General features: G+C 45.5%; 2 protein-coding genes across 3 annotated transcripts; both read right to left on the bottom strand.

Annotated features, from left to right (window-relative positions):
* Positions 1 to 1,501: 1,501 nt before the first annotated feature.
* On the bottom strand, positions 1,502 to 14,387 carry LOC121595710 (transmembrane protein 214-A). Of its 2 annotated transcripts, XM_041919887.1 has the most exons (9): positions 14,217 to 14,387; positions 13,859 to 14,150; positions 12,641 to 13,505; positions 11,739 to 12,037; positions 11,517 to 11,662; positions 3,834 to 4,145; positions 3,631 to 3,753; positions 3,403 to 3,533; positions 1,502 to 2,915 (listed from the first exon to the last, which is right to left on the bottom strand). In XM_041919887.1, the coding sequence occupies exons 2-9, from the start codon at positions 13,974 to 13,976 to the stop codon at positions 2,801 to 2,803; spliced, it is 2,109 nt and encodes a 702-aa protein (XP_041775821.1). In that variant the 5' UTR covers positions 13,977 to 14,150; positions 14,217 to 14,387; the 3' UTR covers positions 1,502 to 2,800. The 2 variants fall into 2 exon arrangements, with proteins under 2 accessions (XP_041775821.1, XP_041775820.1); XM_041919886.1 differs by having other exon boundaries at positions 13,859 to 14,387.
* Positions 14,388 to 14,429: 42 nt separating this feature from the next.
* On the bottom strand, positions 14,430 to 15,452 carry LOC121595711 (DNA-binding protein RFXANK). Its single transcript, XM_041919889.1, has 3 exons — positions 15,377 to 15,452; positions 15,015 to 15,302; positions 14,430 to 14,941 (listed from the first exon to the last, which is right to left on the bottom strand). Exons 1-3 carry the CDS (start codon positions 15,406 to 15,408, stop codon positions 14,617 to 14,619), a joined length of 645 nt encoding a protein of 214 aa, XP_041775823.1. The 5' UTR covers positions 15,409 to 15,452; the 3' UTR covers positions 14,430 to 14,616.
* Positions 15,453 to 17,112: the final 1,660 nt, after the last annotated feature.

Below are 17,112 nucleotides of genomic sequence, written 5' to 3'. Positions count from 1 at the left end.
CTCAGACGGACAGGGGTTTAGAATATATCCCAGAACACGTATGGTTTGGTGATGAGTTCCAAAATTGGAATGGATTCAGGATTTGTTCTAGGACTCTCATGACTTTAGGATCAGCATTTAAGCTGGTATGTATACGGGTTCAGGAACAGCTCCAGGGCCTGTATTGGACAGGATCAGTTTCTCGAACGATGTGGATTGAGGATCACTGCCATGAATGGCACTAGATTAAGCATCAGTTCCAGGACCTGGAACTGGATTCTCAATTTTTGGGCCATAATGGTTCCCCAGTTTCTCTTTATGTATCCCGTGCATTGTAGGCCCTCCTAAGAATTCGGTTATTTAAAAAAACCCTTTTGCGGTACCCAGGATGAATCTTGTGATTCATTGTTTCTTCTTAGAAGATTCATCTAAATCAGTTGTTTTACTGAATAGATGAATCAGTTGTTTACAGGAATATCTAAAGTTCAGTATTGATCTTCAAAGATTCGTGAATCGTTGAAAAGCTCGGAAAACGTCAGCGTTCGCAAAATCCATCGCACGTGCAGATGTAGTCTAAGCACGAAGACGCCCTCGCACGTAACAAATAAGCGTTCAGCAATAGTTCCAGGACCTGTAATCAATTCTCAGACGGACAGGGGTTTAGAATATATCCCAGAACACGTATGGTTTGGTGATGAGTTCCAAAATTGGAATGGATTCAGGATTTGTTCTAGGACTCTCATGACTTTAGGATCAGCTTTTAAGCTGGTATGTATACGGGTTCAGGAACAGCTCCAGGGCCTGTATTGGACAGGATCAGTTTCTCGAACGATGTGGATTGAGGATCACTGCCATGAATGGCACTAGATTAAGCATCAGTTCCAGGACCTGGAACTGGATTCTCAATTTTTGGGCCATAATGGTTCCCCAGTTTCTCTTTATGTATCCCGTGCATTGTAGGCCCTCCTAAGAATTCGGTTATTTAAAAAAACCCTTTTGCGGTACCCAGGATGAATCTTGTGATTCATTGTTTCTTCTTAGAAGATTCATCTAAATCAGTTGTTTTACTGACTTTCTTCAAACATGTTACGCGCAGTTGCAGACCAACACCGAGGCACAGAAACCTCCAATGTTGGTCTGCTGTCATCAACAGAAAGTACCAAAAAACACACAACAAAAAAGGGTACATTCTGTGTTTGTGGTTCATTTTTAATGTTTCTTTTTTTCTCATTCTTTTCTGCACTCCTTTCTCAAGGGATGAATATCGGGGGGGAGATTATGATATTTTTTGTCGAAATATGGTGGTGTTCTGAATGAAATGTGTACCAAACGGTTCTTAAAATCGTCCTGGCCTTTGCCCTTAAACACTGTTGCGGGGAATTGCGTGAAGTATTATTTGTTTGAATCAAAACGGGCGCAGCCGCGCCCATAATTATTGACTTTCACCATTTGTGTTACGGTGTGTGTTTGTGGGCAGTTCTTAGTATCGCGTGGATCTTAAATTAGCAAAACAGAAAAAAAGTATAATTGTAAAAAAAGTCTGTCTATTTTGACCATCGAAAGGGGGAGTGTGTCCCACCCTTGCTGCACTTTACACACAAGATACATCTGCCACCTGACTGAAGAATCTCTTTTATTCCGGCTGCAACGCTCTAGGCTCTAGTTTTTGTTCTCGTAAGCCACACTAAACACGATGTTGTTTCAGTTTATTATCATCCTTTATATGGCTCTCGCTCGCTCTTTTTCTTCCTCTCTCTCTCCCTCTCACTCACACACACAAACGCGGTATCTATCGCTATGTTCTCCACGATGATGACGATGATGACTAACGATGATCATGTTCTGTCCTTTTCGATGTCATTTCCATGCATCACATCTAACTCGATTCCCGCCCGAAGTGTGTGACTCCTCTCATCCTATGCAAATAGTTCCTTTTTCCTTTCTGTGTTCCAATGGTCAGTACTGTTTTTAACACTAAACAAACGCACAATATAATATGCAACGGGACAGGACTGTGTGACACACTTCACTAAATGAGCTTACCATAAACAAGAGCACACACACATACACACTGGGTACATAACAGGCATAAGAGAAAAAACACCTCCATTCTAGCAAAAGATTGACGCGTTTTCCCTTTCGCGTGTGTGGAAAGGAATTTCCTCATGCTCCGACCCTGCGGATATCAAAGGTAGGTAAAGGATGTTGCGCCTACTAGATACTCCCAAACACGATCACAATGCGTTTCCCTTTTGTGACGTACAGCTGATCCTCCCTGGTTCATGTGACTTTGTATCCAGTGTGTCTGTGCAACCCTACATCTGTGGTAGGCTGCGCTACCGGCTTTTGCTTTGAATCTTTTACGTACACAATCGCTTACTCCCTCGGTCTCTGACTCACCCTCAATTTTCTCTTATTGCTAGAAACAATTACACACTTTTCATTTTCCTAATGCTTCGACCGTCCGCGTGCCATGCGTGCTGGCCTGCTTCACATTCTCATTTGTTTTTTTATCTTAAACCGTAATGCACCGCGCTTTTCTTCCTCCCACTGTTCTTCTGCATACATCGGATCGAATGATGATAGTAAGGTAGAGAGCGCAAGCTGAATCGCCGATCGATCGCAGACCAATCGAGTTCAAACTAGCCTATCCCCGGACGTTGATGAAATAGAGAGCCATTTCATCTTCGCCCGGTTCCACCGAAGATCGAAGAAGGATGTTTATTACGAGACAGTGTTGTTGACGTTGTTGCTGTTGTGGTGATTACTGCTGCTGCTGCTGCACCAGCTGCTGCTAACGGTGGGAAAGATGCTCACCGTTCTACTTTAGCTTGGCATAGAAGTCAACCTGATCGTTGAACCAACTATAGTACTGAGCAGCAGCCTGTTGGGTACTGTTGAAGGCTTTTCCCAAGCTTTCCATGGAAAGTTTCCCACTGTATCGAAAGATAAGAAGAAAAAAATTGTCATTCATTGATTTTATGCAATACAGGCTTCAAAAACTAAATAAAATAATAATGAAAAAAATACTTATTTTAAAGCATTGTCATGAATTGTACAATCAATTTGAAAAGAAAAAGCAATATAAAATAAAACATCAATTAAAATAAAAATATGTAATAATGAAAAATAACATCTAAAGAGAACAAAGCCACAATAAAAAAATTAAATAAATAAACATATCACGCAGCAGAATTGGTTACAATTGCGATCGAACCTGACGTTACGAACATATGATAAACGATAATGGCTAAGGGAATGTACATATTCATAGAGTTGTGAATTACACTGGCATCATGAATGATTGTTCATTAATCAACTATTCCTTTATAAAGAGTTAATATAACCGATAAATGAATTTGGGCAAAAGCAAATCCCTGGGAACATTGACAAATCCCTGTACACCACACCCCTTACACTTACACAAACACCTGTGTCTTGAAGAACTCGAACGTGTGCTTGTACGCATTGGACGCAAACGTGCTCACGGTGTCACAGAACGAGCATGATGCATCACCGATCTTCTTCGGCAGTCCCGGTGCGTACTGTTCAATCTGAAGCAAAAAAACGAGCAAAAAAAAAACAATGAATGTACAGAACACACAAACACACACCAGGCACACAGAAGGGGAGTAAGGGAGTGATACTTACGAAATCGGCCACCACTGGAAGCTTCTGCTCAGCTAGCAGCTTCATGTTGGCGAAGCCCTTCTTCGTACCATTCCAGAGAACTTTGCCAAAATCTATCGAAAATTCTACGTATGGTCCAAGGGCCTGCATGTGAACGAAAACAGGAAAAAGGACATCATTAAAGGCATATCCACATCTATACCACTACTGCTCACTCTGCTTACCTTGCTGGTGGCTTGATAGTACACCGGTACGTTCGTTTCGGCCCACTTGTAGCCGCGGGCACTGTACTTCATCGTGCAGGTCCACGCATCCTGTACCGCCGGCAGCAGTCCGGCCTGCTTCAGCGTCTGCCCGGTGAACGAAGCCTCGAACTTGCCGCCGGCCCGGTACGTGTCATAGCCTATGAGCGCGCCAGTCACGCCGAACAGCAGGAATGTGGCCAGCAGGAAGCTGCAGAGGACGGAAGTGACCGAGGAAGAAGATTTGCTGTTCACCTTTGACGATTGCTTCTTCTTCGATTTGCCCTGCACTTCCTATATGGATGAACAGAAATACCAAAAAAAAAGAAGCAGAAAATATTCAGTAAATTGCTTTTCATTTTAATTTATAAAATAAATTTGTTTTTTTTTCTTCATTAAACAGAACTAAATCTTCCCGATGAATCCTGAACATCAATTACCTTCTTCTGGTTTTGGTTTTGGTTAGCAGCGTTCTGCGGCTTCTGTTTTTGGGCTTTCTTGTCAGCGGACGATTTCGGGGCCATTTTTAAATAGGTGTGCCTTTCTAGCTTTCTTACAAGTTATAGGTAAATAATAATTCGATGCACCCTTCGTTTCTTTGATGGGATGTATAGACAATACCAGTTGTGGAATTGTTTTTTTACACTTTACACTTTGAATAGTTTAGCCACGGGGGGTACGATCAGTACGGAGATCGTTCCTCAGACGACACTTTACACACACAAGAGGATGTATGGAATGTACAATCACGACCAAGACAGGGAATGCAACTATTGTGGAGAGGAAAACAAAGCAATGACGGTTATCGAACGGTTTGTGCACGGACACTGACAGGGAATAACACCTCACAGAATCTGAATTGGTTTCTTATCGAAAGCAAAGGATTCAAGCGGTACACCGTGCGCTAAAAGTTGTTCTAAAATTGCCTTTTTTCAGGGCAAATACTGCCCCTCTGTCTGATCTGTCCGGTTGAGTTTAAAAAACGAACTGGCAGTGGATCTGTAAACGCTCCTTAGTCTACACCTGCACCAAACCACACCAAGCAGTAGCAGCGGCTGCAAATATGTTGCAAAAAAATCGAATCAAACCGATTAGCATCTAAAAAGGACGAGGTCTCTACATATGTGCATAATATTCACTACCATCGTCTCATTGCGTACGCGCACGAGGTGAGCAAACAAAGGCGGAAGAGTGCATGCGCTTGTGTGCTAAAGCTTCATGCTTCATCGAAAAGAGCATGAAGGTTTTCATTCACCATAACGTGCCACCCCAGCCGCTTAGCTTTTGGAAGGATGAAGGTCCTGGCCTCGCCGCATTAATATCATAGCACAAAGCCGAGCGCCTTTACCGAATCAATGAACAGGGGGGCAAGTGGAAACCATGAATGAAAGAATACGAATAGTGGTGGTGGTGTTGTGGGGGGCAGCTCGTGTTGCTATTACCTTAATCGGTTGCTAATAATTTTCCTATATGGCCCTCACTCCCGGCGGGAAGCATCCACAGGCGGCCAACGGCCGACAGCGCAACATATGTAGATCATTGTACAACAGCAGTAAGCAACAGGCTTGTCTGGAATGCATGTACGAGCATGTAAAGAATGGTTTACAACCTACAATGGAATGGTCGTCTTGCTTGCACTATTACAAATCGAGCTTCTCGTGCTTTATTCTACACCTTTCCTACACATTCCTGTGCCCCCCCCCCCCCCCCGCCCCCGAAGCGAACGGCCAAGCTTCATTGAAAAGTGCGTGTGTAGCAAGACAGTTTATTTTTATCTGATTTCTATCTGATCAGAGCAATCTGAGATCGAATCAAACGATTCGATCATGCGCATTTCATCTCATCACGCATACGCAATTGTTGAAAAGATCAACTAATATATACGCATAAAGTCCCAATATATCGTCAACGATTCAGAGGTGGAAACGATTTCACTACGTGCAAATACACATACACACACGCACGTTTACATCGCGCATCATTACGTAAGTGCGCCAAGGGCGTAAATTACGCCTAAAGCCACCCTACACACGTGCAGTACGGTGCGAAGGCGCATATCTGTACGCAAAACCGGTACCGGGGAATTGTAATGAAGCAGCGATCGCGTTGCATCGAGCACCACTACCTGCATCGGCAGCAAATTTGATAAAAGCCACAGTTAATACAATTTTTGCTGATGCTTTCGTTAATTTTGTACCAAGTACCAATTGTGCCTTTCTAAAAGATTCGCGTCATCCTTGTCCTAGAATTCGCCCCGCGTACCGGTAATGGTTGGAACCAAAAATCCAAAAACGAAAATACTTTTATTAACGATACTTGTTCAGACCAATTTTGGAGCACACACAAACACACAAGACACGAATCGGCTGTGTGTGTTTGTCAATCGATTTTTCCTTTTGTCTGTAAGCTGTAACACCATGTCGTTGGCACTCCGGTTCTGACACCAATAAATCGGTCAAATCATCAATTTTATATTTGTGTTCGATTTTTTGTTGTAGGATGTTAACAAATAAACCCCTTTTTTGTGGGTCAAAATTTGTAAATAAACCTTTTACAACAAAAAGCAACAAATGCCGTTGCAAATCGAACGCAACGAACGCTTCTAGAACATTCGACAAACGTACCACACGTCGGATAAATGTGCTAAATTCAGTAACAAACATTTCAATATAAAAAAACTAACGTACTTTCTAAAGCTTTTAACGGTTTTTTACGTCCTTCCTTTTACTGCTGTTTCTACCTCGATTTTGTGCCACGCGGCATTTCTATACTCGCCTGGCCTTTTGGTTAATTTATTGCCTTCGAATGCATAGAGGCCTGGGCAAATCATAGGCTTGTTATCAGTTCCACATGCCCACTTAGGGGCTCTTGCAGTTACGGGAATTGACCTTCCTAAAAAAGCAGAACACCCCCTTCTTATCACCCAACACCGTCGACGAAGTCGACAGGGTGGTGTGAGGTTCGCGATGCAGTTCGCGACCATTCGGAAAAGGCCACATCACATTTTGGCGGCTGCGATAGGTGCGGAAAACAGCTGTTCTGCGCTGATATGGCTGAAAGAAAGGAGAAGGGTAACTGCAGTTTTAGGTGCGTGGACAATAATAAAGTAATATCTCGATCTGATCGGACGGCCACCGATTTATGTTATCCAAGGCGATAAGTGTGGGCCAAAGGTTAGGATCTAGGGGGTGCAATAAATAATAGCAATCTAAGCGAAACGCTGGGCGCCTGGCCTGGACGCTACCACAGCCAGACCGCTTAAGTAAACAATTAACGCGTGACGCATGACACAGTGCGTTCTGATTTGATCATCGTTTTTTTTTTTATGCCACTGCGTCTTTTTGTGTGAATGCGTCCAGTAAAAAAAGCAGCTGTTTCAATGATCCGGTATGATGTCAGTGACTTAAAACAATCCACCGATGATGAGGAAGCACCTTGCCTGCGGAGGTTGCCTACGGGCCCCAGCAGAGTGTAGCAGGCCGTTCGGAAAGCAATTATGTCCACTGCACTTTCTAAATCAGTCTGCACGCATGCGCGCACCGGGCGGGCAGTGCAGGGAGGATTGAATAATTTCTGCATGCGAAATATCATCACGTTCAGCCGGCTCTACGTAATGGCATTGGCCATTATCCAGGCCGCCCGGGTAAATGAGGTGCCGGAGCTTCCATCCTACAGTACGATTTGGTCGATTTGGTGGTGCCGTCGTTTTACCACCGAAGCCGTTTTGTGTGTGTTTGTGCGTTGTGTGGGGTTTGCAAGCCGGCACACGAAAACGGAACAGAGAAAATCGCGACTTCAGCCACGGCGCGACCACGTTTGCAGGTAACATCGCCCCGTCACCCCGCCGATTACTTAACGGTACCTCTGTCTCCTTTTCTCTCTCTCACATACACACACACAACTAACGGAGCGCACGACAGGCACTTGAACTGTTGGCAGTTACATTAGGAGTTTTGGAAAGATCGACAAACCAGTGGGTCCGTCTTCGTGGTGCCCCCCTTGGCGACAGGTTTTCCGTTTTCGGTTAACTATTTTGCCTCTTAGACTTTGTTCCGAAACAATCTGCCGATGGGAGACGGTAGCGAGCGAGAGAGCAGACATACGAAGATGGGTGGGAAGTGTGAAGCGAGATGGTTCTTTCCCCTTTCGTCGGCACGGAAATGGAGGGGATGACGATCAAGTAGTCGTTAGTTGTTTTTTTTGTAATGGTGGAGGCAGTCTACCGATTTCTTTTGCCGGTTGGCACGGCCTGCCCTGATGATGCTGCGCGATCCTCTCGGGCGTGCGCGCGTCCGTGTGTGTGTGTGTGGGCAATGTGTAACCGTTACAATCGCGCTAGGGTGGGACTGGCCAGGCAAGAATGATCCGAACAAAAGCTTTCTTCTCTTCGCATTGAACCTATCACCTCCGAAATGAGTTGCTTTGACGGGACGGGGTACAGGGGGTCAGCAACCTTCCTGATTATCTGAGCTAAGGAGCAGTGTGTTGTGCATCGCTGCTGCACAAGATAAACAGAAAGTGATAACGGGGATGCAACTGCTGAGGCCCGAAGCACCTCCCATAGTGTGCTATAGTGACGACGTTCTTCATTTGTCCATTTCAATAGGAGGTTAACGATTTGACGAATAGCATGGACATTTTTTGCTACTCTAGACACCATTAACCACTTTATTCCAGCTTCGTTAGCCCATATAGCAGAGTATTATGGTAGAAAGTGGAGCCAAGAAACGGATGCAGATGTGAAATCTTTCTGCCAGAAAAGCCGGTGAAACCTGGACGACCCCCCATTGGCCGACGATTGTTACTCGTTCTCACATGAAATTAACACAAATTCACCACCGTACAACACTCGGTACACACTGGGCGCAATTGCACCGCCGCGCTACACAATGCACCACCCCCGGCTGGGTGTACGTGGTGAGGAAGTAGTGGCAATTGTACACGCAAACCATCACATTCCACATGTAACACACCATTTTCCGTGCATGTTGTGCATATTTCGATCGCAAAGAAAAAGCAATACGATGATCATGTCTTGTGTAGCTCTGGTGGTGATGTGCCGCCTCTAGCCCGACATAAGATACAGCATGCAAGAGATTGGAAGCAGCCGGAAAGCGGTACACAGCCCGTCTGATTCTTGGCGTTTAAAATATTGTTTGTAGAGAAAGTTTGTTCACTGTCCTCCCGGCAGTGAGTACTGCGTGTACACGTCACTAGCCATCGGACACACTGGCTAGTGTGAATGTAATTTCCACGCTGAGAAGCAAAAAACAAGGGAGATTAATTAAAAGCTATCCCTCTTGCTGCGCGAAATGTACTTAGTTTAACCCCAAATTAAGGACATTCTCTGCTCGGAGATGCGTGTGAAAGAGTGAAAAAGATAAAAGCTATCGTTACACCCGTTTGGTGCCGAAACGGCGTGTAGAGACGGGAGTCGGAGCGGATCTTTTTTTTTTTTCATTTCATAGTAGCCCTTGTGAGCTCGTGTGGCGGGAGGGTTCAAGATGTATCGATTTTCCCTCTTTCAGCGAACGGCGACCCGTGAAGGGATGAACATTCTGCCGATAAGCTTTAGATACCGCTGGGTAGTTTTGGGGCAGATCACACGCGCCCGCTCCTCACATCTTGCCTCCTTTTGTGCCACTGAACACATTTTCACGGGATCTACTCGCCAGCTCGCACACACACACATACACATACACACATAGCATCGGTGGAAACGTGTGTGCCATTTGGAAAGTGGTGGTACATTCGTGGCAGTTTGCTGTGATAGCATGCTTGCGGCGTCCTCCCCGGAAAGCGTTTTCAGAGTTCCATCGCCCTTGCTGTCTCCGCTTCGAGATGCTCTACACACGCAAGCATGCACGCACGCATACGCACACACACGCTCACGCACACACGCACGGGAACGCACGGACGTTCGCTGTCGTAGGCTAGGGGCACGTGGAAATTGGGCACAACTGCACACACATACACACACAAACACGGCAAAACGTTAGCACAGCTCGATCAATGAAAATTCCGGCCACGGAGTTACATCTCTCGCACACACGATGGGCTGCTAGGGAGGAATCGTTCCACACACAGCCAGGGCGCACACATCACCATCATCGCGTCACACCCCGTTTCCACACACCTTTGTCTTTGCTGTTACGGCGGCGGCGTTCGAGCGGTTGTTTAACCCTGCCGCACCAACCAACCGAGCTAACGACCGCGAGGAGAGTAAAACCTGGGACGAAAATGTTTCGGGAGAGAAAAAAACATGCACAAAACCAACCGTAGCAACCGTGGTGGGTACACTAAAAACAAGCTAAACCTAGTAGTACTGTGTACAGGTAGTAGTTTTCCGTCGTGGAAGGTGTGAATGTGTGAAGAAAAAATCGGCAACGACAAAATGCGTGGCTTCACGATGCACAAGCAGAAAATCAACTGTGAGGAGTGGGAAAAAAGGCTGTTAACGACCGATTGGGTTCGTTTGTGGGCCAGGACAAGGGGGGGGGAAGCGTTGCGCACGGGGACAAACCGTCGTGTTGTCAAAACGGCTTTCGCGTTGGCAGCCGCAGCTGTCAGTGGATCGGTTTACACGCGATGGTTGAGGTCGGATCAAGCGCAACTGTCGAACGGGTTTTGTACGCAGTTGGGGGATTTTGGGTTTGAAATTATTTAGAGTCAATTTTAAACGGTATTTTCATTAGCTTGAAAATATCAATTATAAAACTTTTTTTTTTGCTTTTTAAAAGCCCTGAATGCAATTTATACACATTTGGGTACTTTAGCAAGGACTGAGCATTAGTGGTGGAAGCTCGGAATCGGATCTATCCGATTCCGATTCCGTGGTCGGAATCAATTCTGGACCCGATTCCGAAGCCGATTCTGCAGTTGACTCTGGATCCAATTCCGGAATCGGCTCCGGAATCGTAATCGAACTGCGAATTGCAATTCTCACAGGTAATGGAATCAGGATTGACTCCAGAAATGGAATAAGCTCCGGATAGATTGAACTGATTGTTCGTAAATTGCAATAAGCGTAAATTTCAGAACGAAAACAGTTCGGGAATCTCATGAGAATGGATCGATTACAATTAAATTTTGATTCTTTGCGGCTATCAATACGGACTATCACGGACCAAACGGATCACCATTGGACCCAAATACCTATGCTTATGGAGATGCCCCAAACGACTCCGCTTCCAAGCCGATTATGATTTCGGAGGCAGTTCCGATTCCAGAGGCGTTTTCGACTCCGCAATCGATTCCGATCGCAAACTAATTCCGGACCTACTACCCCGAATCAATTCCAGAAAACTTCGCAGTCAGCCGGAATCTATTCCTACTAAAGCTTCATTTTTCCTATCACTACTGAGAATTATCTACAGTCTGTTCTGCAGTCTGTATTATCTACAGTATGTGTAGACCGTTATTAATGTGTAGGTTGCTATAGAATAGAAAAACTTAAGATAAAGTTTTTTTTTTCATTCGAAGAAGCTTGAAATAACAGTTTTTGTAATAAATAGTAAGAAATGTTTGTTAAGAATAAACACTGTTTCATCAATGTAACACAAGTAATGATCTTTCATCTTACAAAGGAGATGTAAAATGTGTCTTATAAAATAACTTTAACTTTTGGCTCTACAGATTAGTTTAAAAAATCATTAAACTACCTACCTTTAGTATACTAGTAACCGATTCCAGGCCTTCGATTTTCTTCTTTGACTGCTGAAGTTCTTCGTTCAGTTTTTCCACGTCCGACAAAAACCGAATGAAGTGGTCCTCACCTAATAGTTTGCCGCAGTTTTTCTGCGATGAAGTATCTGTTGAAGAAGAAATATCAAATAAGGCTTCTTCGCATTGATTCCAACACCGTTAGAATGGTGCTTCCGTACTCACTCAGATAGCTCAGTATGGCGAGCGAAGTTTCCACATTGTTCCGGTACAACCCTAACCAGACGGCTGCCGATTCAGGATCTTCCAACAGGCACAGTGCCAGTCCGTAGTAAATCATCTCCGGCCGCGTGATGAAGGAGATGTTCTTGAACAGCATCGTGAAGGTGGCCGATGCCTTCGGTGCGCTGAACACGTACCGTTCCACCAGCAGTTGAGCTGCCTCATCCAGTTCGCGGCACGCTTTGGGTTGCGTTGTCAGCGAGCTGAGGATCGTGAGGAACTCGCTGCCACCCAGCGTGAGTCTATAAATAAGCACACAATGACGGAGTTAACAATCGGCCGGCTGCCAGAAGGAGTATCGGTTGTTTGGTACACAATCGACGGTCGCATTGAAGGATCGGGGCCTTTTTTTTTGGGGGGGCGGGGCTGGGAGTAGTTTAATGCTGAAGTTTATGGATTTGCTCCGATTTTTTTTTACAGGCATGGCGTGGTACCACCGCCGCCTGCACCGTATTGTCATTCAATAAAAATACCCAACTCGGCAGCTGAACCATCTGAAATGTGATCTGCATTTCGTAATGAGCGGGACGGGTACAACAGGTTGCCGCTTCCGAAAACGGGCTTGACACACGGCGGTGACGCGATTGAGCAATCCGCGGCACGGCGTCAAAGGAACGGTTTCACATTAATCTCTTTTCTGTCGAAAGATTAATGTGCTAGGGCTTAGCGTGAGATACGGAGTGGAGGGAAGTCAATATTTTCCGACAATCGTACGTGATTGTATTATCAGGAAAAATAATCACAGTTTTTCAGTATTAAGAATAGCTCCGTTTAAATTAATAAATTGATTTTGCTGTAAAATTGCATACCATGAATGAATGCATTAATTTTTGTTTTGTTCTTACCTATGTGCACGATGCAGTCGAAGGATACGCACGACGTAATCGCTCGTGAAACGGTTATAGTTTTTCAGCTCCATCACCGGCACCATGATGTCCTGCCACACCTTCAGCCCAACGTCCAGATCGTTGTACCCACCCTGACCCAAGGCCCACAGCAGGCTCAGTCCAATGTTGTGCCGGTTTTGGTACGAATTTCGCAGTATCGCATTGCGAGCGAGATTATTTACACAGGCCGACGGATAGTGCATCGCGATCGCCTGCAGTATCACCTTGTGTCCGAGATGGGGCAAACCCTTGTTCAGATCGCTGGCCAAATTAGACAGCGTCAGGTCGTAGAAATATTTCACATTCTCCTCATTCGCCTTCCCAATACACTCATCAATCACCGTGCGCAGCGCGGTGGGCATCGTTTTGTACGGGTAGGTGGTCGGTTTGTTGCTGTACAGTGGGTCGGCGGCCGCATCGTCCACCCGCAGTTTGTCGTTCAGTATTCCAGTCAGTGCCTTTAGCAGCATCAGATGATTGTCCTTGAAGCTTACGTTCACGGCCGCAAGCTGGGAGTGCAGATCCGGCGCACTGATCGCACGTAAGGCCGCATCCAAGTTCCTGTACGTTTGCTTGGCCGGAGCCGCGCCCGATTCCGGTTCCCGTTGCTGATTGTTTTTGTTACTACCACCACCACCACCACCACCGCCCTGCTGTAGCGCCTGATCGCGTACAGGTGTCGCCGTCCGCTTGCCATTAACGGGTGCGAGCGTCTTTTTCGGGTCGGCCTTCGCACCGGTGTTGGCGTCCTTCAAACCGTTAAATTTCGCAAACACATCGTCCTTCACATCGCTGTACAGGGAGCAGATTTCATCCATGTCAACTAAAAATAAAGCCAACACAATCGACACGACACAGGATTAGGCCACGGGTACTGGTAGAATCAAGTGCTGTACGGCCACCGAATGATGCTGCTGCCGGTGTATTACGGTATTGCACGGAAGCAAACTAGCGACTGAGCTGCAGCGTCCAAGCATCCGACCGTGTAACCGGCAATCGAACGCACGCACGATCGGGCTAGGAACGGGGTATGCATCAGCACAGTAGGCTGCCGGCAGAAAGGCCGGTACGATGCGCTGTACGACGAATCGGCTCTATTCTCGATCACTAATTTTGCTCAGTTCGCCGCTTGCATCTAGCGCGCCGCTGACAAAGAGTCAATCGTTCCAAACTTACCCATGTCTTCTATTTTTGGAGCACTCTCGGATCCATTCTGGGATTGCGTTTTTTTGTCTCCTCCCGTCTGTTTACGGGATTTCTTCTGTTTGCCAACAACCGCCCAGTCGGCAGCCATTATGCGGCCGGGGTTGATGGGTTTTTCTTTTTTTTTATTGTTTTGACCAAATTAAACGCGAAGCCTAATTAAATTAAACCCGATTGGCCGATTGAATGACCGGGATTGCACAAGAAACGAATAGCAAGTGTGGATGGGGAGGGGGACGCCGTTTAACGCCGGGATGGAAGGATGCTTTGAAGGAAAGGTGAAAAAGATAACACAAACGCAATAAAGAATAAAGAGATTTGCTATTCCCACCGGTTTACAGTTCACACGATTATCACAGACACAGCGGAACGGCGACTATTGCACCGAAATTCGATGGAAGTTTGTGCCACTCTGCACAGCTATTGCAAGCGAAACAGCGGGTAGAACGAAAACGAAACACGAATTCACGGTTCGAAGCGGTGTACGATGGAAAACATACGTTTTGACAGCCGTTTGTTTTCCTGCGATACATGTCTACAGTGAGTGCTGTTGCAGTAAGCGCATCTTGTTTTTGTATTTGACATAAAAGCATATTCTATTTCGTTTTGGGATTTTTGAAATATTTCTGCACGATTTTTTTACGTTGCAATACTACCAACATTTCTAATGGGTTTGTTCAATGGTTTATCTGATTATCACATATCTTTCCTCCAAAAAGCACGGCTCCCCTTCACGTCATCAGCAGTGCTGTGATGTGATTTTCTAGTACAGCCTGCGCAAGATTAGCGTTGTTTTTCACCGCCAGCGAGTAGGCGGACTCCCCGTCCTCGTTCGTCTCGGTAAAGCTAGCCCCGGAATTAAGCAGCTCGTTACAGGTGTGGGGATGGTTGCCGGCAGCCGCGTACATGAGCGCAGTATTGCCTACGATGTCCATGTGATTGACCACTGCTCCGTTTTCCACCAGCAATCGGACGATCTCATTGTGTCCACCTGCTCCTGCCAGCAGTATCGGGGTGATCATGTCCATTGCTTGTCTGTTAACATCCGCACCACACCTTGAGAGGGCATAACCATTAAACCTTACAAAATGAGCCACGTAGGAGCAAAATTTAAAATTTGTTCACGTACTTGATAAGAATACTGGCCGCCGCAAGCTGTCCATAGTAGCACGCCCAATGGAGCGGCGTGAACTGATCGGCATCTGGAACGTCGACCGCCTGTTCCGCCCGTATCTGTTCCTCGGTTATTTCCCCTTGTCCGGTTTTTTCGTGAAAGTTGAGACAGATTTCACTGGGAATGTTTGCTTCCGTGTTGCCGCGCTGCAAGTTTGTTAGCACTGTGTTCGAAGGCTTGTACGGCAGGAAGGCACTTTTCCTTTTACCGCTCGCCAGCAGCAATGGGTTGAAATCCATCTTTCTGTGAGGGAGTGTGAAAAGTTAACAACACAATAGCGAGAGGGTAAATTTGTAGTATCATAAGTAAAACATTACCTATCATCCTCGGAATTTGGAGACGAGCTCATGGTGAACGAATTCGGTGTTTGTGTGGTGTTTATTTATATTTAAATCAAACAGGTACACAAACGCACGTGACAGTGACTGTCAAGTTATGCGCAAGGTTGGTATGGAAAGGTACACGATGTCTGATTTCGAATTTGTATTCCCCCAGGACGGTTGAAACGCAACAGGAGTAGACACTTTTTTTTAAACAGAAACCAACTATCGCAGAAACGATTTTATTGCTATGAAACTATTTACTAAACATATAGAAAATAATTGTACTACCACAAAACATCCATAACCCGATTTACAAGAAACGGATGAACAGATTTACTAACAACAAACATTTTAATCCAATAAATTTAATTGATTGCTCGCAGACCGCAACTGCTTCATTCCTTTTCCTCTTCCTGCAGGCGCAAAACGTCCGCCTTGTTCATGAAATAGTAGCTCGGCTGCCGGCCCTTCAAGTCCTTCAGCACACGCTTGGCGCCATTCTTGATGAGGATACGACTTAACGCTTCCACGTTGCTTACTCCCATGGCGTAGTGCAGTGGAGTACGGTCCAGCTACAAGCGGAAAGTAGTGTCGTGTAAAAACGCACCAGTTTTGCCACTAAAATCACTTACATTGTCCCCAATCTTGAGCGCTGCCTTAAAATTGCTGGCTAAATAGTCAACGATGTCTTCGTTTTCCATCAGTACAGCTATATGCAGGGAACAGCGACCTTAAAAAAAGGTTAATGTGATTATCAATATGATAATTCGTCTCGTGAGATCAATTAAAATTGGTTTTTGTTTACAATCATAACCTACCATAATAATTCTTTGCACGCACAAGTTTGGCTCCATCTGGTAATTTCGTGAGATTTACAACAGCTTCAAACTTCTTCTGTCTTATGGCACTGAGCAAATTTTCACGATTTTCCTTTAAAAAAAACAGATAATTTTGTTGGGTCATCTTAATCACATGAACATCATGCTTCAATGATTAGTAACATTAGTTTACCTCAAAATTACGTATGCCTTCGAGAAAACGCACAATGTCCTGATGGCCACGGGAGCTAGCCACCTGTTCGATGGTGGTTCCGTCGGGTGCAGCGACATCCATAATGTGATCGTATCCTTCCAGAAGCATACTGTTCAGCGCTTCAAGATCACCTTTTTTGTAAAATAGATTATATGAAAGATTATATTATATTTTGTTAATTGCTAATTGTTTTAAATAAATATTGCCTACCTTTTGCCACCAGTCCGATAATGTAACGATCAATTTCTTTGGCATTGTCTGGCTGTGTCGCTTGCAGCGCCACATCCCTAGCCGTACGGTACAGCTCATCACGATAGGTTATGTTGGTGCCCGACTCTTCGATCAGTTGAATCAGTGCATTTCTGCCATGCGATCGGGCACACGCAAAATGCAGCATACTTTGGCCATGCTCATCCTGCCAAAATGTATCGCATGAATAAAATTGTTAAATTGTCACCTGCAGAGTGTCCTCCTTCATTCATACCCGATCGTCCGATGGTGCCGAAATCATGTCCGGTTCATCCGGTGATGATTGACTTTCCTCCCGAACGTTTGTCTCCATCGGTTGCACAGGCACAGGCGCTTGTGCGACGGTTTCCAGTACAGCAGCGGTTTGATTGCTCGAACTTTCCAACTCCTTTTCGGACGGCTGTCTTACGGAACCCTCGATCAAGTTGTTGTTCGAATCGTTATCCACC

The sequence above is a fragment of the Anopheles merus genome, chromosome 3R, assembly GCF_017562075.2.
Source record: "Anopheles merus strain MAF chromosome 3R, AmerM5.1, whole genome shotgun sequence".
NCBI lineage: Eukaryota > Metazoa > Arthropoda > Insecta > Diptera > Culicidae > Anopheles > Anopheles merus.
This window is presented reverse-complemented; position numbering and strand designations above follow the sequence as displayed.

Coding starts and splice junctions, on each gene's coding strand:
- LOC121595711 (XM_041919889.1), bottom strand. CDS start 15,408: ATGAGCTCGTCTCCAAATTCCGAGGATGATAG. Junction 15,303..15,376: donor CCAAATTCCGAGGATGATAG/GTAATGTTTTAC, acceptor ACTCCCTCACAG/AAAGATGGATTTCAACCCAT. Junction 14,942..15,014: donor GCGGCCAGTATTCTTATCAA/GTACGTGAACAA, acceptor TGCCCTCTCAAG/GTGTGGTGCGGATGTTAACA.
- LOC121595710 (XM_041919886.1), bottom strand. CDS start 13,976: ATGGCTGCCGACTGGGCGGTTGTTGGCAAACAGAAGAAATCCCGTAAA. Junction 12,038..12,640: donor CGACTGCATCGTGCACATAG/GTAAGAACAAAA, acceptor GCTTATTTATAG/ACTCACGCTGGGTGGCAGCG. Junction 3,534..3,630: donor TTCCAGTGGTGGCCGATTTC/GTAAGTATCACT, acceptor TTTTTGCTTCAG/ATTGAACAGTACGCACCGGG.